Here is a 27,128-nt window from a genome sequence, read left to right as displayed (position 1 = left end):
ACATTCTCCTTTATTGTCGCTACTTTTCTATCGACAGAAAAAAAAATTGCTAGTGCATACCTAATATCATAAGCCCTATAGTACTTAAATGGAAGACATAAAAATAAATAGGAACATAAAACCTCTTAGAAAAACACTTTTATTTTTTTGACATACTTAATTTTGTTTTTGTATCAATTCCAAATTCAAATTTCAATTCGCGGGCACATCGGTCGTATAGCTGGCCGGACAGAGATCCAAAAAGTTCATATTCTAATCTAAACATCGCAAAACAGTACTTCTTTACGCGAACCACCCCTTAGCAGCCGCGGGAAAACGTCGCTTCAAGCTTCAACAGTGTGAAACGTTGGGAGTAGTTACAGTTCGTTCATTCAGTTTCGTGCGAATAGCCGTGGGAAGCGCGCGTGTCTCTCATCGCTTTAAGTTCCGATCATCCCAAACAGGCAGATAATTTCGTGATACTCATCCGTTAAGGTGAGTAATAGATTAAGATTTTACTATTGATATTTTTTATTTTATTTATATTATATTTTGTATATTTTATTGTGTGTTCCAAATTCAAACGTTGACGCGGGTATTTGAATGTTTTTCTTCAGTTTTTTGAATTAACAAGAAACTTTTAAACGAAAATATATTTGAAATAAAAAATATTAAGTTTGAACTGTTTAATACTGGTTAACTATAATTGAAGATTGATTTTTATTGTAAGATTTTCGTTTGGGGGTTGAGAGATATTGTTTATCGAACTTACGACCGTCTTGCGTCGCTTTAACCGCTGAGCTCGATACTTTAATTAGGCTTTATTCAATGCTTAGCGATACCTTTCTACTTTTAATTAGATATCTACACTAATATTAAAAAGCGGAAGAGTTTGTTTGTTTGTTTGTTTGTTTGAACGCGCTAATGTCAGGAACTACTGGTCCGATTTGAAAAATTCTTTCAGTGTTAGATAGCCCATTTATCGAGGAAGGCTATAGGCTACTTTTTATCCGGGTTCGTGCAGAGGTTTCCATGGGATGCGGGTGAAACCGCTGGCAGAAGCTAGTTATATTATAAGCGTTACGAATGTATACTGGAAACCGCGGTATGTCCGTGGATGGAAGACCATCATGATGAGTTCTGCCGTGTTTCGGAAAGCACGATAAACTGTAGGTCCTAGCTATCATTTGAACATCATTGGCGGTTACATTTACGGGTAGTCAGAAGCCAGAAAGTCTGACTACCAGTCTTACCAAGGGGTATCGGGTTGCCCGGCTAACTGGGTTATGGATACCAGATAGACATCCGGGTAGACTGGAAGGGAGGCTTACCCCAACATAGTTGGCAAAAGGCTAGGCAGGTGATGTTTGTATGTACGAGTACGTTTGTTACTCTAATTGTATGTTTGTAATTTTATATGTAACTAGCTTTCCGCCCGCGGCTTCGCCCGCGTGGAATTCGGTTATATTGCGGTATAAATCACAACTATAAGAAAACTTCTCATTCCCACGGAAAAATCAGAAGCGCGATGTAACGCTGGATACGATTAGTTGTTAAACCAAAACTGAATGGTACACTATATTATACGTTTTCCCTTGTGATGAGTGTTAAACACTGCTTCCAGAGCGAGTACAAAAAAAATATTTATTTCAAAACACCTTTTTTTTTTAGCGACGTAAAATCATCATAATTATGTCCCCTCCCGCCGCGGGTTAGCAGCGGTGAGGGAGTGTCAGCCTCTTACTGACTAAAATCGTCGTGTTCCGTTCTAGGCCTTTTATATACCAGGGCCGCGGTATCTCTTTCGAACAACCCGCAGCCCCGGCTGGCCCTGGCCCTACTGGGCCCCACTGATTTCAAAACACCTTAAGACTAATTCGCGGCGAACCTTAACACCGCGATACAGAAAAGCACAACGCCATCTATCGAGCTATCGGGAAGCTCGCGATTGAACAATGAGCTACAGGTTAAAGCGCGAGATATCATTGCACTTCTTACGTATTTTAAAAACACATCGTTACCACGTTTTAAAAACACCCAGCGCCATCTACAATCCATCCATCAAGCAAACAATATTTTTGTTTTCCCTCGGGAATATCTATTTTTTTCGGGATAAAAAGTACCCTATTATTTAATCCGGACTTCTAACTTTACGTCTGCAAAATTTCAAAGCAATCGGTTCAATAGTTACGGCGTGAAAGCGGAACAAACAAACAAACAAACAAACTCACTTTCCGATTTATAATATTAGTAAGGATTCCATCTAAATTGCTTTATCAGTTTTATCTGTTTACCGTGACATACGAAGAAACTTGCACTTTTTGCATTTTCAGTTTCAGTATGCATTAATAATATATTGGTGATAATGACGATAGCACTTTGTAATCAAAAAAGAGGGATGACTATTTACTATTACTATTTATTAGTATCTAGTTCTAGATTTTTCAATTTCTGTCTTTCACAACAGTTTTCCCTCGTTTCTAGGGCGGCGGGAAGTCAGTAATTAGGTATAGGTCTGTTTGAACTCCATGGTGCTCTGATTTTGAATTCTATATTACATCGTATACAGATCAAGTATGATAACCAAATTATTTTGCAGTTTCATGAAAATAATGAGTTTTGATTATTTTCAAAAATCTTAGTCTGGTTTTGTAAAGTTACTTATAAATGGCCATGACTAGCTATGCTCTTTAATTTTTACAAATTAGTAACATAGTTTTTTAAACTTAACAAAACTTAGTTGTTAGTTACTTGACGGATGGGTGACCTGTCACCCATGATTGTTCGTCGTCGGATCTATGAATGTCATGATGAGTTCTTCCATGTTTCCGAAGGCACGATAAATTGGTGGGTCCCGGTTGTTATTTGAAAATCATTGGCAGTCGTTACGGGTAGTCAGAAGTCAGAAAGTTTGACAACAAGTCTTACCAAGGGGTATCGGGTTGTCCGGGTCACTGGGTTTAGAATGTCAGATGGCCAGTTGCTCCATGTAAAATAGACTGGAAGCCAACCCCAACATAGTTGGGAAAAGGCTTTGTCTAGAAAATATCGATACCTAGGTATGATTGCTAAAATACGGTTCCCTGACAGACAGATCAGATCATCATCTCCCGAGCCCCTTCCCAACTGTGTTGGGGTCGGCTTGCAGTCTAACCGGATACAGCTGATTTCCAGTGTTTTACAGGGAGCGACTGCCTGTCTGACCTCTTCAACCCAATTACCCGGTTAGACTGGTGTCAGACTTACTGGCTTCTGACTACCCGTAACGGCTGCCAAGGTTGTACAAAGACAGCCGGGACCTACTGTTTAACGTCCCATCCGAAACATAGGACGTCATTGGTGTCCAAGATATACTTAGAAAGTACATATAAACTTAAAAACATTGGTATTACTGACATTATATATGTAACAGATTTGCCTTATATCTGGACATATCACTAATCCTGAACAAATTTTGGTGCAGCAGGCACATCGCAGTTTCCTAATATCTAATTACTGATGTTGCGATTTGAGAGCTAGGTTGACTAAAATTTGTCGTATTTGCACCAAACCTACTTAAACCGTTACCTACTTAATATTTAGACCATATTATCATTAGAAGGATGTGGGTTGGTACCCTTTTGTATCGAAAACCTCGAGCTCATATCACTGGAATCATCATTTTTCAAATCGAGTTAGTTTGAGTTGTCTTTTTAATGTTTGTAAGCCGCTTAATTTCTACTGAAGAGTTAGTTCACTTTTTTGAACGCGCCAATCTCAGGATCTATGTAACCTCTGGACAGATTTGAAAAATTATTTCAATGTTAATTACCTACTTATTTTCCGGAGAAGTAAGGACTTTCTATCATCATCATCATCAGCCTATCGCAGTCCACTGCTGGACATAGGCCTCTCCAAGTGCACGCCACTGAGATCGATTTTCGGCTTTCTATGTAGACTTTTTATCCGATTACAGTTTCCTCGAAAACTATAATAAATCATATTATTTAGCCTATATTTTTGCAACGTACTATAGTAATGCAAATAAAAAGTTCTCACGCAAAAAAGCTTTAACTATTTAAATAAGTTTAATAATGCTTTTATTTTCGTGGTTACCCAGTACTGTATGTAAAAGCTCAATACACAACTGTCGTTGGAGAACCCTTGGCCCAAATTATTCATGGCGGAGTTGCCTCAAGCGAGAGCCTGGGGCATCAGGTTGGGAGGCGATAATGCCCACAGCATATATATGTAGGCCTCGCACATACCCGTAGATGTGTGTAAAGTGGTTACAGATTGCAACATTGTGGGTATTTGTATGAAGCCTTTTCATGTACCTTTAAAAGGAAATTAAACTGAAGAATATTGAATATAATGATTGTTGTGTGGCGTCACAATATTATAAATGTGAAAGTTCGAATGAGTTCTGATGCTTGCTAAAACTAGAATTATGGATTTTTTTGACGCTTTTGTATAAAGGTATACTGGGTGGATTTTGATATAACTCGGCAGTGATAGAATAAGTACACTACTTTTCATTCAGGTGCGGGAAGAAAGCAACTTTAGAAAAACCACATCAAAATCGGTTAAGAAAAACATGACAGAATTTCGCAAAAAATGCATGTCATATTGAAATTCCCGTCTTTTTTTATGGCGGTTAAAATATAAATCTTTTTATTCTTTATTTAGGTAAATAAATGTCAAGTCAGTGGTGTTGACAACAGTAGAAAACTTCCTAATGTTTTATCAGTTTTCGAACATAATCACTTCTTCTTAATAGTAAGTATAAACTGTAAAAACGTCTTGCATATCTCAAGTTTATTAATTACAAAATAATTAATTAATGCCAGTCAATAGAGGTTTCGAATAACATACTTATAAATGTATAAATAGATCTGACAAAATGTAAATACATAGATTGTAATAGGTACGTTATTTAGCTTGAGGCACTTTTGCCCCTGAGGGCTTGTAATGGGTACGGTGAATACCTATAGAAATATTGATTGGTATCTACTTACTTCGAGGGATTTTTGCCAAAGGCTACGCAGCTATAAATATTGTACTGTGTGAAGTGCTTGCCTCCCGGCTGTGCCTTAGGCATCTTCCCCGAAACTACCTAAATAATTTCTTGAAAGCCGCGTTTATACAACAGTTTTGCTTGTCGCGACATTCATTTGAATGTTAGTCATTATATTTGGGTCTAGTGAAATTATTCGTTATATGTTAATGAATGTAGCAGTCAAAAGCTGTCGTAGTAAATTTTTCAACACGCCTCTTTATTCCAAGGATTAAGTAAAGGTAGTGGAGATGCCACTAGGAAGGTAGCTAGAATTAACGAGACGTTCGGGTTCCTTGTCAAATCAAAACCAATCTGTCGCAGATTGGTCATGATCGATTAACTTACTTAACCTTTTTTTTAGTAAGGCCTTGCTTAGAGCACTTTCACACTAGAGGTCTTTGCACAAAATACTGTCATGTAGGTATAGTGACTATCATTTGTCATTCGTCATTTTCATTAGGGCTTGAATCTGCGATTATTTCGAAACCTGATTGGTTGGTCGGCTACGTATAGTTTGAAAGCTCTACTGATCTTGTATTTACTGAAAATAACCATTTACAATCCGATATCAAAACAGTTTTTCAAAAATAATTGTTAGCGAGTGTTTATTCTTTACACCTACGCCTTATTTAATTGAAAACCAATGCATTTCAGAAATAAGTTACAATAATAAAAGGTAATGTTTCATAAACTGACCTTCATTATTCTTGTGTATTTTATATTTTTTATCTCTGTTTAGTTTTTATTTCTGTATGAGTTACATTTATAGTTGGTAAGGACTGGCCTTCTGTACTCTTTCTGTCTCAAATATTCCTTATCTTCTAAGAAAGTTTATACTTATTTAGGAATACTATACGAGACGATACACGCCGTAAGCATTACAAATATTTAATTAAGTATAATAAAAATTTTGTAACATTTAAGAGAACTATTAAAATACTCGTTATCCCGTACTGTTTGGCAACAAGTTTCAGTGGGAGTGGAAAATATTTCAGCTTACGCTGGTGTGTATAGTTGGCAGAGCGATACCGCGGGCGCTGGTAAGTCGATCGCTCAATGACTCAGTCTCGGAGGCTCCAGGCACTTTCAAAATAATTTTCGAAATGATTGTTCTGCAGATGAGCGCCTGGAGTGAAATTGCCGGAGGTATCAGCAGAGCTACGAATAGGTGTGCTTTAATATCGTCGGCGTCGAACGCTGGCGGCGACCGAGCGCCGCGACGCCTCGGGCCTCCCCCCGACCCAAAGCGCTCCACATTATGCCCCGCTTATAATATAAAATAATCATATTTGTATGTACTCCGCAACCAATGTGGCTAAATAATAATTTATGACCTCAGTGCGTTTTATATACGGAGCCCCAAGCGATGAAAGAATCGTGATATGCCGCATGACCAGTGCCCTCTCTTACTTACTATACCGCGAAAATTTCGGACATTCTCAAGAAAAAATATTTACAAAATGTCTTAATTTCGCGACCAATTTTATGTGGAGTTTGCGCACACGAGTTCAGGTTTCGGAATATACATATTTTACAATTAATGATTCCTAATTTTGGATGTAATAAATCAGTTTTCTTACGGTTTTTCAACGTGAAGGGATTATGCTGGTTACGACCGTACAAATGTAAGTTACTTTTAGTGAAGTTGGCCATTGATTAGGTACTTGAATTATGAAAAGTTTATTCAAAAGGTTTTGTTACAAATCATCACGAAGTAGGAGGTTAATTAATTATGTAAATGCTTAGCGACCCGTCTGTTAGCCGCCGTTCTATTAACATCGCTCGTACGATGATCCGATGTGATTTCATCAAGCAATGAAGTCTGTATTCAAAAACCTTTATCATAAAGCTACGTAGTCACGAGAATATTTTCCGGCCGTATGATTAATACCTACTTATAATTAAGTCAAGTTTCTTAAGATCCCTTGTCATAAATACTATTGAAATTAAACTAACAACATACTTAGCTGTATAGGCTCATGATTACCGAATATTAGGACTCATATTAGCAAACACAAAATATTTTTGTTTAATTTTTAAATAGTGACATTACATGTTTTACGGTAGTTTAGTACGGTAAGATAACGGTAATAGTTTTTTGCTTTTATTGTAAAAAAATATATTGAACAGAAAGTACACTAATAACACGATACTTAAGTAAAATATGTAAAACATTATAGGTAAATTCCTAACAGGTAACGTTAGGAATTTCAAAGTTTTCAAGTTCCTACATTACTTCAGCACGTTAGGCGCCTATCAGTGTAACCATGGCAACCACATGCATGCAGGCAGAATGCGAACTATCCTAATAAACACGTCAATGACGCAGCTTACAGTTTACAAGCAACAAAGTTAGATAACTATTCCCTCTGTATACAGATTAGCAAGTTAATAATTTAAAGACGACATTTAAGCCTTGACTGAAGCGGTTAAGATAAAAGAATAAAAGAAGGCAGAAACATTGCAGTGGGGACGCAAAGTAATTACTATCTGGCAATCAAAGAGGTTTCTTTAGTGAAGGAATTATTTTATTTTTTGTCTTAGTGGTTTTCCACGTTTTAATTTCTATCTCGAACAACAACAACTGTAGATACCCTAAGGTGCTTTACTAAAGGTGAATAATATTTATACCTACTTATGAGTTTTTCATGAAATAAATGTGAATAGTTAAATACACTACTTAACAATTATTCAATTGAACCATTTTAGTTGTAGGTATAATACTTGTTCGTGTATCAATTTGTTTAAAAAGTCCTATGGAGTTGTTTAGCTTTTGTTAAGTAATCAAATGGGCTTTTGACTAGTTTTGACTACTTTCTATAAGGCGGGACCGAAACATACCTCAATCGGTTTTTTTACAGGAAAAACATTTAACAAAAACATCAAAAATCTGCAAACGCATTCGTACCGGCAGCATCTTACGCTACTATACAACATTTTTTAATCTCACCTTTTTGTAAAAAAAAAACAATACCACAGACAATTTAAAAATCGTGCATATTTTGTCGCACGCATTCTATCAGCCAGTACAGTCAGACAAAAAACATTCGGTGTGGCTTGCGCCTTAGAGGCGAGCTGGCCTAAGGCTTAAACATAAACTATTGATAAAACGGGAAGGGTGCCTCTAGGCCGCGAGCGCCGCCGGCGGCCACGACATTGTATTACGACCGCTCTATTGTGTGTCGAGTACACCCCAATAATTCTGGAATAACGTACCTACCTGCTCAGCTATATTTTTAATACTAAAACGTCTAAAAACTTACAACATTTGCGTATACATGCAGATTCAACATTCCGATTTTTTGAGTGCCTCTATGGCACAATGGTCAGTATGGTCACGATACTGGATTGCTGTTGGTCCCGGGTTCGATTCCTGGTACGGACGACATTTGTGTGATGAGCATGCTTTTTGGCTGTGGTCTTGGTGTTACAATAATATTTATATGTAAATTGCTTGCAGGCCCGCCGCTAGCTGTTTGTTCGCCCGCGTGCAAAACCGATTGTGCCGCCCTACGACTACATATTATACTGGGTTTTGTCAAAAAATATATAAGGGGGGGGGGGTCCAGGGGGTCCGGACCCACCCGCCCATTCATATCCATTTTACTTGTCCAACAGAAAAAAATATGTACATGCACCGCTCTGATTGCAGAAAACGCACTTCCTTTTGGATACATAAATATTGCAATAGGTACATAACATATATTAAACATAACTTTTTATTTACTTGAAATGCTCAAGTCTTAGAGTAACCTAAGAAGTTTTGGGTTAGCCCATAAGCAGACTAAGCAATTGCTTAGGGCATCAATGCAGTGCAATCATTACCCAAGTGGCCCCTATGTATTGAAAGATTGTGATTAATGGGTAGGTACCAACATAATGTATATCAAAGTGCTTAGAACAGATTATGGGTAACTTAAACTAACGAACTTAAATTATCTACAGCAATGTTTAATTTCAGTAAAATATGTTATTAATGGTTTTTGGTGGGTTTCCCGTTGAAAAAATCAACGCATGAGACATATTTCATATGTAAGGAAGCGCGAGCGAAGCGAGTGCGAAATTTATTTAGTCTAAGGACACAAAACAAATAAAAACCACTGTAAATTAACAAAGCAAAGTCAAAAAGTAAGATGTGCACAGAAATGTAGTGCAAATGTACATGAAGCTGCGAGCGAAGCGAGCGCGATTTTTTCCTTAGAGTTTTCATGAAGTAAACGTACCATAAAAAGCCAAAGTGAACAAAAAGCTATAACGGACGTGCGCGAAAAATGATTTTTCGGAATTGAAGGCCTCAACAATTAAACAAAGATAAATTGCGATCAGTGCCGGTTTTAACTCAACCAGCGGTTGCTGGTTGGTGAATGCAAAAACACACGAATGTGTCTTCTGATTGCGCGAGCGAAGCGAGCGCGAAATTTTTTGTAATATTTTAGAACTCAAAACAAAAATTACTTAAAATTTTGCCCAAACGTACATAACTCTTTGTTGATGATGGCGCTTATGTATTAAAATTTTGGGACTTAAAGTAGTACCGTAAATAAGAAAGTTCATATGGAAACTAGAAGTTACTTTCTTATTAATAAAAGAACTTAAAAACGACGCTCCCTTTTTGCTAGGGCAGACTAAAAAAAATCTTGAAAAATAAAAACAACTGTAAAGTGAAGCAAGCCCGAAAATTTTTGAGTTTTGGATCACTAAAAGTCCTAAACATATATAGTAAAAAGCGACTGTGAACTGAAGAAGCCACGACCGAAGGGAGCGCGAATTTTTTTGAGTATTGGGACATTAAAAGTAGCTATATGTGATAAAAAACTGAAGCGGAAAGTAAGGAAACCGCGAGCGAAGCGAGCGCGAAAATTTTTGAGTTTTGGGACATAAAAGTAGTGTTTCTTCGAGAATTTCTCAAATTTAACGCCGAATTAAACACAAATTCGCCTTGGGCGCCCCTGAGCCCGCGGCGCCCAGGTTATTCGCACACGCTGCGCCATAGGTTAAGATGGCCCTGATGCTATCCATTCATTTGGATACAGTTCTTGTAAGTTGCAATCTTTGATGAAATTTAAAACAAAAATAGGAGTAACATTCTGATCAAGGATTGGTTGGGGGCGCTTACGGCGCCCCTTATATCCGGCGCCCTGGGCCGTCGCCCAACCGCGCCCTACAAAACCGCTACTGACTGCGATATCTGACATGGAGGCGCGAGCGCAGCTAGCGCGAATTTTTTTGGGGATGCAAAGGATGAACCCGTCAAAATTGATAGGGGACGACCAAAGCGAGGGCGGTTTTTCTGAAATTTTATTGCTAATCTACTCATCTATTTTTAGTAAAAATATTTTTATTACGTAATTATGGTTTAATTTTGCCGTATGGGTTAATTTTGCCGCCCCCTAAATAGTGCCGCCCAAGGCATTTGCCCCCCCTGCTCTCTCCCCCCACGCTACGCCAATTGTTGATCTTAAATCGTATGTAATAATTTTTAATTTTGAAAATGATCAACAGCTGTAACTGAAACCGGCAGTGTAAGTAATATTCTTAGCGCTATTGCTGTGTTCGGAAATATTGAAATCAAATAATTGGTAAAAAGATATTGTTTTTTTTTAATATAACGTGATAAGTCGCTCGATTTGCCGCCCCCTAGGACGTGCCGCCCGCGTGCGGTGCACGCGCTGCACGCCCGCTTACGGCGGGCCTGATTGCTTGTAGTTTATCAGTTGTGTTACACAAGGTACCTAATAAATAGCTTTCCATAGAGCTAAACGACCGTGTATGAAGGTGTCGCGATATTCATTTATTATTGTTTTGTTCCAAATTGCGAGTATCTCCCATTTACATCAGTGACTTGGTTCGTGGCTTAGTCAATCCGGATTGGTCGATCATAATGTTAAAAGCAATGCTTGCCACGGTTGGTCCGTGGATGGGTGACGGTCATCTTGCCATGATAAGTTCTTCAGTGTTTCGGGATGCACATTGACTTAGTTGGCCCCGGCTGTCTTTTTAACATCTTTGACAGTCGCAGATTGTCAGAAACAAGAAAGTTTGACAACCGGTTTTATCAAGGGGTATAGGGTTGATCTTCTTCGCATATTCCCACATCGTTATTTCTTACCAATTAGAACTGTGCCCAAAAATTTTTACAATCTCATCTCGCCATCACGATGTACTTATTACTGTCATCGAGTGGTAACTGTCATGCACCTTAACTCAATAGTAATAAGTACGATTTTCCTATAAAACCGTTACCACTGACCTGAAGTTGACTGTACTTATTACTGTCATCGAGTGGTAACTGTCATGCACCTTAACTCAATAGTAATAAGTACGATTTTCCTATAAAACTGTTAGCACTGACCTGAAGTTGACTGTACTTATTACTGTCATCGAGTGAGTGACTGAGCAGTATTCTATGTTCAATAGAGCCCACTGCTTGGCAGTGCCGCTGGGGGCGCCCCAGGCCTGAATAACAATCCCAGTAATGTAGGCACAAACCGCGCTTATTGGGCAGTCTGTACGGGTCTTTATGTTAAAATATATCAATGTTTTTTTAATACAAAATTTTAGTCATGAAAATTTGTTTGAAAATGATTTGAAGAATCTCTTTCAGTCCATGTGTAGCATAGTTTCAGTGTAGGTAATCCGCCACGAACATAATGCAATTAATTAATTAAAACCAAAGTAATCAGAACCAAAATCAAAAGTATCTCTGATATTTTAAAACTTTTCTCATCAAAACAAACACAGTTTCGACAGTTGCCATAAATATTGATAATATTCAGTATCACCAAGAAACCGCAAATAAAGCCTAAAAACGTGGTAATTTTTTCACGCAGCCCCACACATTAGGCCCTGTCAGTGCATTCCTAGTTACGCAAGTTGGCTGAACAAAGTTTTAATTCAGGTTATTCTGTTCATAGCGCCTTAGGACAGTAATTACAGTTGGAATGGAAGGGCCAACATCCCCCGCGGCCAGCCTTGTGGCACACTGCCGCCCTTTGAACAAGTTTTTACAGAAAAAAAGAATTAAATATCATAAATAAGTATATAAAATTAAATGTGGACGGTAACATTTTGTGTGGGTTTACTTGAATTATGCGGCATTAGACTTGCTAGATTATACTTAAGATTATCTATCTATAGTTTCGTTGTTTTTAACTGCACAAGCAAATAAGTCTATGACTATTTTTCATAGCTCTGAATTTTTATTTTAATATTATTACTCATAAATAAATAAACAAGTATTGTGTATACTTTAATACCCACTATATCAACTATTAGTAGTATCAGCAGTTATCAACGTAATTACTGTTAAAAGTATTAAACTTCTCATGCCACCCGACACCAAGAGTTCAATGGCTCTACATATTAATATCACTCTGATTCGTAAGCACATACTTACCACACACAATGCATATGCAAACACAGCTTAAACTTTGATAACTGCAATAATGCGTTTTGTTTGCTCAGCAGGTCCACTTCTAGATCACTGCCCACTGTCAATAACCAAGACAAACGTGCTAGCATATCAAAAGCCAAGTCTACGCAGATTAAACACAATAGGTACATATGTGAACTTGGTAAATACAGGACGTTCCCTTAGCTCTCTCTAGTGCGTGGTGCCGTATGCCAATGGTGCCAAAATGATGACAGAATAAACGTGAGCAAACAAAAACGCATCAAAGTGGCGTCAAAAGGCGCTATCCAGCCACGTTGATCACCACACAATTTTCTCTAAAATATGTACCTACTTACATCGAGACTGTTATTTATAACATTTTAAATAAGAACACAATTCTAATCACAACTTGCTCACACTTACAACAATACAGTACAAATAAGCACACGACTGGCAACAAACAACATGCAAACACCAATGATTTATTGTAACGAGACATCATCCACTTCAAATTATGAATCAATTGAAGTCATTTGACACATAACTCTTCGACAAAATGTTTATTGACCTGCATATCAAGTAGGACTGATGGCATACGATACAAACACTTATTTATTATTTATTTATTAACACTACACAACATTGTAGCGAGTGAAACTTATTGCAAATGTACCCAAAGGATATGAAAGGAGATTTTTTTGAAGAGCCTTTAGCTAAAAATATGTGAGTCTTGAGTCGTCAAAAGAAGTCAGGTGTATAAGATATTGTTAAAGCTATGGACAGAGTAGATATGAGGTACGTTCATGGAAGTGTCCCCGGGCAATTTTGTCGGCCGCGGCCGATGGCGGATAAACGCCTCGCTTCGGGCGCTCTCCGTAGGTCATAACCACGAGTTGTATCTAGCAACGCTTACTAATTGTTCTAAGATTTTAGTTTTTTTCTTCTATAGGCTCAGTTGTTGAGATTTTGATAGTAGCAGTGAGATGTCTTTAATGCGACATTAAGTAAAGCACGCTCCAAAAAAAGACCTAGATGACGCAATGAGGTCCTCACCTGAGGTCCCGGGTTCGATTTCCGATTCGGTCGACATTTGTGTGATGAACAAGCTTGTTGGCTGTGTTCTGGGTGTTATAATATGTATTTATAAATATGTATATAATACGTAGCTTATCAGTTGTATTAGCACCCATAACACAAGTTATTTAATAACTGATGATGGCGCTAACGACCGTGCGTGAAAAGGTGTCCCTACATTATTTAAATCAAAGATGTTAGCGGTGACATTCAACTGTGTCACAATTTCCCAATGCCCTAAGTTATCATTCCCCATAACATAGAGTAGGAATAACTAGAAGTAAATAGGTATCAGTCAGACATAGGAGTTCCCTTTGATAGATGATCCATCTAGGTAAGCTAACACCAGAGTAATAGCCAAAAAGTACTGAACCGTAAAAACTGACTTCAAAAAACGCGGGAGGTTCGTGGATTTTTTTTCATGTTTGTTTTCTGTACCCTGTGAAGGCTACACCGATTGATGTGATTCTTTTTTCAATCGCTAGTGTAAACTCTCGTGCAGCCCAGAAATGTTCAGTGATCCATGTAGACGCGATATCGATATATTTTTTATAGCCGCAGTTGCATAGCGAAGTATCCATTTTTGTTTATTTTCTGCGAAACCCTAAAAGCCTTTGATCAGCTCTATTTGCTTCGTACCTGAATGACTTACACTGTGGTTTTAGCTAGAATTATTACATTTAAGGACGCGCTCAATGTGGCTTTAATTCGGTAATTTTCCGAGGCAAAATATTGCAGAGTAAAGGCTTGTAAAAAGGTGCTGACACTGACACTGTGACATTCTTCGGGATGATAATGTCCAATTGGTTAAGTCTGTAGATCCCTTTGATTCACAAACATCGCAAATAAGTATGTTTCATTAGGTCCTACGCAAACAGGTGTACCAACATAAGCAAGCACTTATCAAAAACTAAAGACTTCATGTTTATTGCGTTGCCTGGTATCCAGTGATTAGGTATTTGGGCTGTCGCGAAGCAGGCAAACGGCCTGCGGCATATTTATAATGAAACCAGACAGGTAAGAGTGGTGGCTTGGTTCGCGACGGAACGCCCTCTAGCGGATTGCTACCGTAACTACAAGTGTACAGTAGTCGACTTTACTCGCTTGATTACCAACAAGTTTTTCGACCTCTACACTATTTACTATTAGCTGTGTAGTCCGACTAATATTCTACTTCAGCCCTTCTAAGTTTGACTGGACGTTGCCATTTTAAGTCATTAGCTCAAAATCAAGGGATGAAAACCACAGATACCTACTTACCTTTGTATGTCGCAATAAGACGTGACGTATCAGTCTGAATTAAAATGTACCTATTATTATTCTGAATTAACTTAAATTGTTTTTTTAATTAAAGCGGTATTGAATTCCCCACATGTAGGTAGTAAGTGCTGATCTAGGTAAATGTCTCTCAAAGCAATTAGTTCTTGGTCTAGCCACCCGCACAGCTAGCTTGGTACGTGTGTTCAGATTTTGGGAACCTAAGACGATGAATTTGCTTCTTTTTTCCGCTATTTGCTTATCTAGTGTGCGTCTACGGTGCTCTTAAAGTTGTCGGATTTTTTTTTGTGACTGGAACGCATTAGCATTCAGCTGTTGCATTGAAAGTAAACAAATAAATAGTCACTGTTTTAGTACAAACAAGAAATAGATTTCTGTTCCGCCTTATTTTTAAATAATTGTATTATTTACTTACTTCCTGCTGTAGTTCCGGGAAAATTGTTCATTCAAGTATAAATAAAAAATAAAGATAAGTAAATTCTCTTTCGAGTCTTTAAGAAGCTTATTTCTACTAATATTTCTGAGCTAAGAAAGACATGGAAGTCGGAACGAATAAAGAGAGCTTACTTTACAGAAGCATAAGTGTAGCACATGAATGGAGCGTTAGGTGTGAAACCAGCGAGATAGGCCACCACACGACTGCACCAGAGATGCATTCAGGCGATAAAAAATAATTGGAGTCGGACTTGGTCCGGCGCTAGCCTAGAGCGCTTAGCCAGACACACGACATCGCAAATGACAATTTTTATGGCAATTTGTTACTTACAGATGTCACTGGAAATGTAGCAAAATTACAACGAGCACTTATACAGTACTGCTAAACATGAAATTGGTGCAAATTATCGATGAACCTATTCTAGAAATTCTTTAGCTTGAATGTTTTCACCAGTCATATTTTAAAATAACTTTTGCAAAAATCGATATTAATGTAAAATGATTGATTGATGTGCAGTTTGTGAAGGGTGCCGTGGGAGCGGAGGCAGTAGGTCGGCTCGCGGGATGCTCCCACGACGTTGGCGCGAGAACCTCACGTCTTGCACTTTTACATTTTGAAACACCATCGGCTTATTGGTGGTCCGTTCCTAAAATATGCCTATAAAATTGTAGGGACATATGATTGTATAGCAGAGGGCAAGGTAAGCAAAAACGTATGACAGCGTGAGGTATCCCAGGAACGTAGGTACAGTTAGGGTGTAGTTACACGTGACTAATTCTTTCTAAAATCACCAATTTGCTTGTTTCTTGTGGGATGAACAATCTTGTTGATCCGAAGCTTTGCAAAATGTACTAAAGTTCTGTCTTGTGTTCACTGTATATTATTCCTGCTTATATGTTTTTTTACAAATTCTAATTTGGTATCTACTACCGCCGCGGGCCAGGCCGCGGGCCTTAAGAGGTGGTCTATAGTCTATAGAGCGCAGCCATCGCCCGAAGGGATTCGCTCTTGCGATTGCCCGAGGCACACTATCATTATACGATGAATTAAAATTGTACCTATCTATGTATAAAACTACAATGACGTTGTGAAATTGGAAAACGAACTATAAAACTGTTAAACGAACCCTTCGAAATTGTTATAGGAATATTTTGAAAATTTAAGTAGGTTCGAAATTGGTACGGTAGACTGCACATCAGTGGTAACTGTCATGCACCTTAACTCAATAGTAATAAGTACGATTTTCCTATAAAACTGTTACCACAGACCTGAAGTTGACTATACAGGTTATTAGAATTCGAATTTTAAAACAATTATTGTGCGACGAAAAGAAAGTTAGATTAACGTTTGAGTATTTCTGGATAAGGTGACTCATTATGATATATTTACAAATACCTAGGTACCTACTATCATTATAAAAAAGGGGACTGGACATTGATAAGCATCACCTAATATTGATGACTTGATAGTTCTGTTGAAGTAATTACTTACTGTCTTAATAAATAAAATATTTTATATCTGCGTGATGAAAACGCAGGCTGCTAGAAGCGTCATATTATGATATGTGCACAAGACTTTCAATATTAGTTAATATCGCAATATCGGTTGAGCGGTTTCATATAAAGTTTAGTGGTTATCGGCTTTTATAAGCAGTATGGCTAGGTATGATCAGATCGTGGAGGCCTAGTGGTTAGAGAATCAGCCTCTCAAGTACGAGTGTTTAGGTTATGCAAGTAAAACATGTTCAGGAGGCACTTTAAAGTCTGAAATCGCCAATAGGTCTTGAGCAATGGTCTGTGCCCACCAGTGGGACAGTAAAAAAACTGGCCAAGTGGGAGTCGGACTCGCGCACGAAGGGTTCCGTAACAGAGCAAAAATGAGCAAAAAAACACGTTTGTTGTATGGGAGCCCCCCCATCCGAAAATCATTATTTTATTTTAGTTTTCAGTATTTGTTGTTATAGCGGCAACAGAAATACATCATCTGTGAAAATGTCAGCTCTCTAACTATCACGGTTCATGAGATACAGCCTGGTGACAGACGGACAGACGGGCGGACGGACAGAGGAGCGAAAACAATAGGGTCCCGTTTTACCTTTGGGTACGCAACCCTAAAAAGCTGCTGATGATGAGGTGTATGAGTATATAAACAAGATAGATAAGGTTTTCGTTCAAAAATAATTTGTAATTAAAGTAATAATTTATGACTTCATAATGCGTGCATTAAGCGTTCCATGACATTAGGTAATAGTTTTACTTAGGTACTTAAACGGATCGCCTATAATTTGGTAATTTGGCAAGCAACATATTTTGAGTTTGCTACAAGTTTTGAAGCTCACTCATCTGCAGACGACAGTTTTAATCTAGAATTTCTAGCTGTAATCTACTTACACTATCGTATTGAACTTTGAAACCTGTTCACGCAACTGTGAAAAAGCCTTACTTTATTGAATTCAATAAAGTAAGAAAATAAAGTAAGAAATATCAGATAGTGTTTCAAGAAGAGGATTTTTATATGTATAATAACATCCATTAAATAGTGGAAAAAAAAGCGTTATCCCGTGCGAAACCGGGGCTGGTCGCTAGTATTTAATATTTAAAAAAACTATATTTTTTTTAGATGCAGAACGTGAAGCCAGGTAGCCCCCAGCCTGACGAGACGCCGATGGAGTCCAAGCATATCATGGGCATACCCAGAGTGGCCCACACCACAAAGTATAATGCACCCGTGCATATTGACGTAGGAGGTACCCTCTACACATCGTCCTTGGAAACTCTTACCACGTGAGTACCGAGTCACTACATAGTACAAAACAGAGTCGCTTTTTCTGTCTATGTGTGTAACTTTGTACACTTAAATCTTCAAAACTACCCAACCGATATGGTTTTTTTTTATCTGTTAGTGTTTCAATAGGAAGTTTTATATGTGTTAACATCAATTTAATAGTGGCGAAATACTGTTGTCCCGTGCAAAGCCGAGGCGGGTCGCGAGTATATTATAAAAAAAAAAAATGTATGTTGGCAGGTACATTTCATATCTGTATAAAAAAAGTTTCGGATCAAACGGGACAGACCGAAACTAAAAGTCAGAAAAAATGACCAATAAAGCTACCGCCATGGACGTTCCATAGTTCGCAATAGTTGCAAACGTTTCTGTAAATACACGATGTAAACACATACGCGAAAAAGTTTGAGAACAAATAAGCGGGCGATCTGTGCAAACGCTTTTTGAGAACATAGACAGCGACCATTTTCGAAAAAGCAAGCTAACATTTTCATCCCATGAACATTTTGGCATTTTAGATTAAAAAGTTGTCTATTTACGGATTAATTAAACAATCCTATAGATATGGTGTAATGAACGTTTATACGCTTTAATAGTGTGCGTTAGAATTCTTCAGGACGCTGGAAGAAAAAATAATAGTTTAAAAAAACTAAAAAACACGCTTTTTATAGAAAAACGAACTAAAAAATAGGAAATAAATTTTAATGAATTTAAATTAAGAAAACAGTGTTAAAGATTTCAATGAATATAAATTAATAATAGTGTGAATACAAAAAAAAAATATTTAAAAAAAAGCGTGGGGTGCATGGTGTCAATAGTTATAAATATTTTATTGACAGATATGAGTACAGTGATTTTCATTTCGATAATATCTTAAAAAGCACCCCACGCTTTTTTTAAATATTTTTTTTTTGTATTCACACTATTATTAATTTATATTCATTGAAATCTTTAACACTGTTTTCTTAATTTAAATTCATTAAAATTTATTTCCTATTTTTTAGTTCGTTTTTCTATAAAAAGCGTGTTTTTTAGTTTTTTTAAACTATTATTTATTTTCTACTTTTTAGTTTGTTTTCAAACTATTATTCGTTTTTTAGAATTAAAATTCTCTTTAGTATACAAAAATTTGTCAATATTAGAGAAAACGGCTAAAGATAATTATTGGAAATAAAAATTAACATCGAGTCCTGCCTTATCGACTGTAGAGAAAAATTCTAGAAAATTTTAATTAATTTTCTTACCTTATCGACTATAGATGAAAATTATATAAATTAACAAAGATCATATTTTGCAAATTGAAAAGCCTAGAAGTCGGTGTCTAATGGATGTTACTAAGTTAATTTTACCACCGACTTCTAGGCCGATGCACCTAAAATTAGTTTTTTTTTTCTTTTTAGTGTTTTGGGAACTCGGTTTAATTTTTTTGTAAAAAGGTTATTCATTTAAAGCTTTTCAGTGATACGAATAGTTGTCACTATCCATACAAGTGGGAAGTTCTCATCAATACAAAGAATAACCGTCTTACCACAAAAACTTTTAAACGTCAGTTTATGCCTTGTCTAAAAAAATGTCAAATTATGACGTTGACATATGGTTCATTTTGCAGGCAAAATTTTATTAGACAAGTGTAAAACAGGGTTTAAAGTTTTTGTAGTAAGGCCCTATAAGTCCAAACGAGGTATTTTACATATTCAGTTGTCGAGTTCCCTTGACTTTCTCTGGTCTCCATCATCAGGTCAGCTCCAAACCTTCACTGTTGCATAGGTCTTGTCAATACGAATAATTTAAGCCCAAACACGAGGTAGTTTACATATTCAGTTGTCGAGTTCCCTCCATTTTCTCTGGTCTCCATCATCAGGTCAGCTCCAAATCTTCACAGTTGAATAGTGCTTTTAGGCGTACACCTAAGTGTCAAGCTTTTACCCTATGTATGCCTACACGTTTTGAAGGTTGCCCTCGATTTCTCAGGGTTTCCATCATCAGATCCTGACCTGATGAATATGGGACCAACTGGCAGCTATTCCAAGTCGAACAAAAAAAGAATCACGTAAATCGGTCTATAAACCTCGGAGTAATCGATGTGTATGTGTAACCTCCTCCTTTTTGGGAAGTCGGTTAAAATGGAATAATTTTATCAAATTAGTGTATTGTCATCGGTCCTCAATAAATCTACAAAGTTTGAACGAAATCTGGCCGTTTAAAGTGGGTCAAAATCGCGCCCAAAGAAGTCGGTTACAAACAAACATACAAACATACACACAATAAAAAGCGTGTAAAAACGCCAAGCGCGCCCTCTTGATGAGGAAAGCACCTGGTTTGAGAACTCAATGTTACTAAGCGGACCACATTTCACAATCAATTAACCATATGTATGAAACTGTATACATAAACGTACACAGTTGATTAAATTTTCAGTCATTGTCACATTGGATGCATTTTCATTTGGCTCAACTTAAGCCTCACGTCCGCGCGTAATCCTTTAGTGGAAACAGTGGTGATGCCATTTTCATCACCATTAATTGAATATAGGCATTTGTACGACAATGGTAATAAGTATAATAACGTTTTTTTTTTAAACTCCTTATTTAAGACTCTCATAGTATCATTACAAAAACGTTTCGGTATGTTTTAAAGAAAATTGTGTATTTTTTTACTAAACTTTTTTTGTAATATTTATCGTCACCATTTTTCAAAACGACACTAAAAAGCTATAAAGCTGCAGTGACAAATTGGCGGCTAAAACGCTGATTTGTGCAGACAACAGTTGCGTCTGTGATTTATTACCTTATATTAAACGGATAGGTACTAATTTAATGAGAAAGGGAAACTAACTCCACCTCAATCAAGACAATCAACGAACCAGTAAAACGTATGGCGATACGTTCAAGTAGGTACTTGATTGCGCTAATGCATGGCTGTTAAGGCACGCAGCTTTCGAGGTCACAACAGTGTTTACGAAGGAGGGACAACACAGGACGCACTGTCGTACTACAGTCTAACATAAGCTACGTTATGTGATTACATAGTGAGTATTATGTTCACAGTTAGCTCGCATTGTATAAGCCCGTTTTATCTGAACTCGTGTTATTTCTCGGTGGGAGCGTCGGTCGGAGCTCGCCCGCGGCTCCGCCGCGGGGCCTGCGGGCATGCAGTGCTCCAACCCCGCCCCGCAACGCCGCCTTCGCCCCGACACTCTTTCTTTTAATCAATTCACTTGGGGGCACAGAACACAATATTCTCCTCTTGAAATCATGAATATTCAAATCCCAACACATTCGGTCGTTAGCGGCAAATTCTTTAAAGTCGTTGAAGAACACTCAATCTGGGACCATTTTAAATCTAGTTCAGTCGAATCAACGGTCACTGACGCACGAGCAATTTGCATCACTCGAGAATTGATCACACTGAACGTTCGAGATGTTAAGTGACGGATGCATCGATTTGATGAAATGTATGTGCATGTATTGAGAGTGGTTATTGTCATTCGCGTGCAGCTACCCGGAGTCGCGGCTGGGCAAGATGTTCAACGGGCAGATCCCGATCGTGCTGGACACGCTGAAGCAGCACTACTTCATCGACCGCGACGGCGGCATGTTCCGCTACATCCTGAACTTCCTGCGCAACAAGAAGCTGCTGCTGCCCTCCGACTTCTCGCACTTCGACCTGCTCATTCACGAGGCGCGCTACTTCGAGCTTGACAGTGAGTTCTGATACCTTTTTTCTTTGAATTACTTTAAACCGTTTTTAACGTGTTTTTGGTGTTAAAATAAATTCGGTCAGCAATGCAGGAGATTTATAGAGCAACATAATGAAATAGGTTCTGTTTAATCTAAGTCTAAAGTGAATCTAAATAATATTTAGTGGCTACAAATCGGCTCAGCAAATACCCACAAGTACAGTTTGTTTGCACACAAGTTACTTAATGATTGCAAAATGGATGCAAATTATAATACTTTATGTAATATCGAATTTAATTTGAAACTAATAATGTGTCATTTGCAATATTAATGTTTCTGTGACTTATTTTCTGCCTCAGCGATTTAGCATGTTTGAAATAATCTATATTGACTTATGAAAGTAATATTTATTGTGCATTTGGCGTATGTTTGCCTGGCGAACTAATGAAATCGTTTTATTATTGTTTTTTTATTTTTATTTTTTTTTAGTTAGTAAAATTTTCTCCGACACAAGACCTTGAGATACTTATGTTTTACAAAGACAAGCTAAGTAGGTATAACCTTATTAGTGATTTATTGAACATCATAAGTCATTAAAGTACATATATTACAACTATATTTAATTTAGCAGAATGCATTTTAAAGTACATTTTATAATTACATACCTACTGAAAATATTACTTTTTATTGAATTCAATTTTCCGTTTCAGTGATGCACATTTAATTTAAATTATGGTATTCATTTGTTATTTTAATTTACTATCAGTTCTGAATCAAAATATTATAGAATGCAAAAAGCATGATGCTCGCGGGATTCAGTCTCTACACAATAAACTTACTCATATTTGTTATGTGGATAAGGTTCAAATTCACTCATTCATAGGCGTATATGAACATAGCACAACGGACTTCATTTTTTTACTGTCTGTCTGTAGTGACACAGAGATTTTTTCATATTTTAAAAATATCATTTACACGCTTTGCTTAGATCATAATACTTACCTAAGTTATGATTGATTTGTATGCCATTGAGTTAAAAATTTCACTACCTACCTAACTTTCATTTAAACGGTTCTTTGGTTAAAATAATGGGAGAGAAACTAAATATGTGGTTTCTTCCTTAATCTTCAGTAGTTCACAAATTGTCTTCAAAATCGGCAGGGCACGAAAGCAAGCGAGTTTCTGACTAGGCACCCGAAGTTCGTCAAGTTAAACTATGAAGCCGGTTGTAACTTGATAAGTTGAGGCTAGTTGAACTGATAAGCTACTTGCATTGTTGACAGCCGATAGAACTGTCACGGATGCACCATAAGCTCTCACTTAGTTCATGTTAAGAATAGGCTTGTGTTTAAACACCACCCAAAAAAGTACCTATTTTACTACCAAAAAAATTCTAAACGGTTACCACAATGGATAAATGGTCACCAAATAACGTTTCCAAAAATATTATTAGATAAAACCATTTTTTCGTATTATTGACTACTAAAAAAATATATGGACGCCTTTAAAATACACTTTAGACCAAATATTATATATTGTCACTATTTAGATGTTACCAATTATGTAATACCATGACTCCTAATTTGGTCATTTTTGTTAGACTAAAAAAGCTAACGATCGCTAGAATATTTCCCAAATACCAATTAATATACTGGGGTTCCCAAACGTACGTCGCTTATTTATTGTTATATGAATTTGTGTGTAACTCAGTACGTTTAAAATGTAAGCACGCAACATGCAGCAAGCATGGCTTCTGTCACGGCTCCGGCGCTGCAGGGCTCCGGCGGTCCCATGCGAGCTTATCGTCGCAGATGGTTTTCACGCTCACCACCGCAGCTTCGGCTTGCTGGCCGGCGCAGCCGGCCAGCCTCAGCCGCAGCGGCGAGCCTTAAAACTACCTGCGCCTCAGCTCGCAGGCCGCCTCGCCCCTCCGCGCCTACGCGGTTTTGAATTGCACTCTAGGGGTAGGGCAGACAAGACTACGTGGAGTCGGTTTTGCAGCGATTCGTTTTCGTCACCTACTTTGATTTTTGGTAGTAATATTAATCTTTTAGTTGAATAGAATTTGGTGACCATTAATCCATTTTGGGAACCAAAAATAATATTTGTGCGAGATTTGCGATTTTCCTGATGTTATTTTTTTTTTTTTTGGATCATAATATTATATACTTTAGTGCCCTTTTAATAAAGTCAATTTTTTTTTTTTGGAGTTGTTTATTTTATTTGGTGCCTCAGCTTAGAGTCTTAAAAATATTTTTGGTGACCACCTAAATTATACCCTTAAGAATATTCGACGCTTGCTTATGAAAATGAGCGGTATTGATCACTGCGTTTTTTTTTGGACTAGAACTAAGTTAGTTATCAGTGATCAATAACGCTAATTATCACCGATTCTACACATGATTACAAACAACTTTCTCAAAGGAACTTATTTTTTATTCTCATTAGTTTTATGACAAATGATGTTCCGAACGTTGTTTTTTTATTATGGTGAAATCATGAATTATGGTGAATTATCATGAATCATGTGTTCAAGTTCAGGTCGCTAATTACTAGTCAGCCTATATATGATATTTTCTACGTTATCAGTAATTGTTACCCAATGTGCATTCAAATATACCTACAATAAGCTACCATCTTACATTAAAGACATACCTATGAGTAAATATAAGAAGTCCCTCAGAAATTGGCTTATTGATAAATGTTTTTATACAGTTAAAGAATACCTAGAGGAGAAATATAATTATAATGCAAAAGATTGTACTTTTTTATTTAGCTATTAGATTACAGAAAAACTTAACATATTTGAATGACTAAATTATAAGTCGAATATATGTAGTGAGACTGAGACTATTTTTTTTGTATCGACCATCATAATGTACCTGTATTCTGGCAAATAAATAAATTTCATTTCATTTAATTAAACCTTCACCTTGCGAAGCTTTAGCTTATGTTAGAAGAAGGTTTTAATGCTCTCTCAGCTTTTGTCCAGCCAAACTTGCTTTGCGAAATGACAGGTTTTAATTATAAAGGAGTGTGCTCTGCTGCATCTTAAACTTTTTCTCTTTGTGGACCAATTTCGTTTAATTTTGCCTTCAGCTCAGCAAATCTTAGACTGTCAATACCATTAATAAATAAACATAAGTTAGTCCGTTATTTATCTGGGTATTGTGGGTCTGTGTACCAGTACCTTCTAGATCTCTTAGCTATTTTAATTTGTTTTTTTTTTTTGTAGTGTGTTAATTGGTGTACATAATGAAGAGTATATCTATTGTCAAATAACTAGTCCGTAAATAATCTTTATTTTTGGGCATCCTAATTATATTTAGGTTGGAGTACCTTACAAAAACCTTTAAAAAGACGTACCTACCTTACCTTAAAAGGCGACTCGATTGCTACTCGTCTAGTGTTGCGTGTCCATGGGCAAAGGCCTTACGTTCCGGCGATCCGTCTGTTTATGTTGAACTAATCCGTGGTTACCACCTTATTACTAAACGTGTTTTAAAAAAATACCAGCAGCTTTTGAACCAGGTTCAAACCACGCCCCGAACAAAGTTAGAGGGCTAAACCTATTACAAAAAATCACGTTTTATAATAAAGTGGTTTTCTAGTAGTGTAAAGGCGGGACTAATGTCGAAAACTGTTTATGATCTAAAATCAATACGTCATAGCTTATTCCTCTTAACGTTTTCTTCCAGAAATGGTGTTTGCTCTGACCAAAGTGAAGAGCGAGTGCCAAGAGTCGACGCATGACCGTGATTGGCTGAGCCGGGCCACGGAGCGCCTACACCGTGAGACCGAGAGGCTGATGCAAGAGAGAGTACCCTTCAACCTTCAACATTGGTCCTGAAGCAAGGTAGCAGAATTGTATTTTAATTTTTTTTACTCTGTAAAGTCCTGGGGACCTAGTGTAGTGGGTAAAGGCCCAACCTAGTCTTCTGTCCTCTGTGGCCCAACCTCTCAAGTATGAGGGCGAGGGTTCGATTCCAGGTCTGGCAAGTATCAATGCAACTTTTCTAAGTTTGTATGTACTTTTACTTTCTTAGACACGTGTTTTGGATGTCACTTTAAACTGTAGGTCCCGGCTGTCACTGAACATCTTTGACAGTCGTTACGGGTAGTCAGAAGCCAGTAAGTCTGATACCAGTCTAACTAAGACTTAGTGGGTTGCCCGGGTAACTGGGTTGAGGAGGTCAGATAGTCGCTCCTTGTAAAACATTTGTACTCAGCCGCATCCGGTTAGGCTGGAAGCCGACCCCAACATAGTTGGGAAAAGGCTCGGGAGATGATGACTCGGTAAAGTGGTTGATATTTGGCGTCTACTGCAATGAGGTTGTGTCCCAAGAGTCTTATATGTTATACGTAACACTGATTGTTATAACTATTGTGTCTGCTTCGTGGAAGGTGCAATCAAAGAATGTTCCAATACCTGATAGTGAAAGAATTTTTCAAATCGGTTCATAGTAGTTTCGGGCAATTGTAACCGGCAGCAGAAGTCTTTGAAAATATGTATTATATCAGTATATATGTAGGTGTATAGATTTCCATTATACAAGTAGCGACATCTGTCGGAAGTTTGTGGCAAGTGAATTGCTTCACTCCAACTTAATACTGTTGTGGTTCAAGCGGCTCGCGATAGATGGCGCGAGCATTTTTGAAAAAAAAAACTGACTTATAAACGGACAGTTTTTTTCTGAAATCAATATTTATTAAGCAATATTTTTAAGGAAGCTGATAAAGAGGTTTTTACTAATTATGTTTTCCATATCTTTTCAGGCCCACTTTTCGGGAACTTCGGAACCGAAGAGACGCCGCCTTTGAAATCCTCGACGACCGGGTAGTTCCCGTTTTTTTTTTAAGTTATTATAAGTAGGATGAAACCCATTAGGTACTAAGGGAGGAAAATTCCCAGAATATTATAGGAAAAATAATTTACGTGCAATCTGAGGTTGGGGAGCGGAGCAAATAGTTTTTAGGGTAAAAAAACGTTTTATTACGATTTCTGACAAAACTACAAGTTTTACGTTGCAAAGTTTTAGGTAGTTTCTGTTTAGTGATAAGTATAAGTTGTTAATTGTGTTGTTTCCTACAATTTTGCCATTGTTTTCTTTGCCAGTCATGTGGTTTTGCCAGCAATCGTCTTAAACAAATTTTTACCTTCCCCCTCCCCCTCTTCCCGACTTCAAATCGCCTGAACATTATTTTTCCTATATTTTTTCTTTGTAATGGGTTTCATCCTACATTAATACAAAGTTGTTTTTTCCTATTTTATATTTCTTTTTTCATGTATTTTTAGTATTATTCCAAAGTAAACTAAATCGTAGCTTTATAATGAACGATTCCTGATTTTACATCATGTAAGTGCATGCTCTTGATAATTCGGAGCGAAAATTATTTTAATTGTTAAGGTATTTTTAATAAAATTAGAAGTCTTGATAGTAATGTAAGTTGTTGGCCCTATTTTAT

At 37.3% G+C, this 27,128-nt stretch overlaps 1 protein-coding gene across 1 annotated transcript; it reads left to right on the top strand.

The window, feature by feature from the left end:
* The first annotated feature begins 361 nt into the window (after positions 1 to 361).
* Positions 362 to 26,852, top strand: LOC110377815 (BTB/POZ domain-containing protein Tiwaz). Its single transcript, XM_021336837.3, has 5 exons — positions 362 to 474; positions 17,818 to 17,981; positions 21,480 to 21,685; positions 25,361 to 25,518; positions 26,439 to 26,852. The coding sequence occupies exons 2-4, from the start codon at positions 17,818 to 17,820 to the stop codon at positions 25,510 to 25,512; spliced, it is 522 nt and encodes a 173-aa protein (XP_021192512.3). The 5' UTR covers positions 362 to 474; the 3' UTR covers positions 25,513 to 25,518; positions 26,439 to 26,852.
* The last annotated feature ends 276 nt before the right edge of the window (positions 26,853 to 27,128 follow it).

Source organism: Helicoverpa armigera, chromosome 1, assembly GCF_030705265.1.
Source record: "Helicoverpa armigera isolate CAAS_96S chromosome 1, ASM3070526v1, whole genome shotgun sequence".
Taxonomy (NCBI): Eukaryota; Metazoa; Arthropoda; class Insecta; order Lepidoptera; family Noctuidae; genus Helicoverpa; species Helicoverpa armigera.
This window is presented reverse-complemented; position numbering and strand designations above follow the sequence as displayed.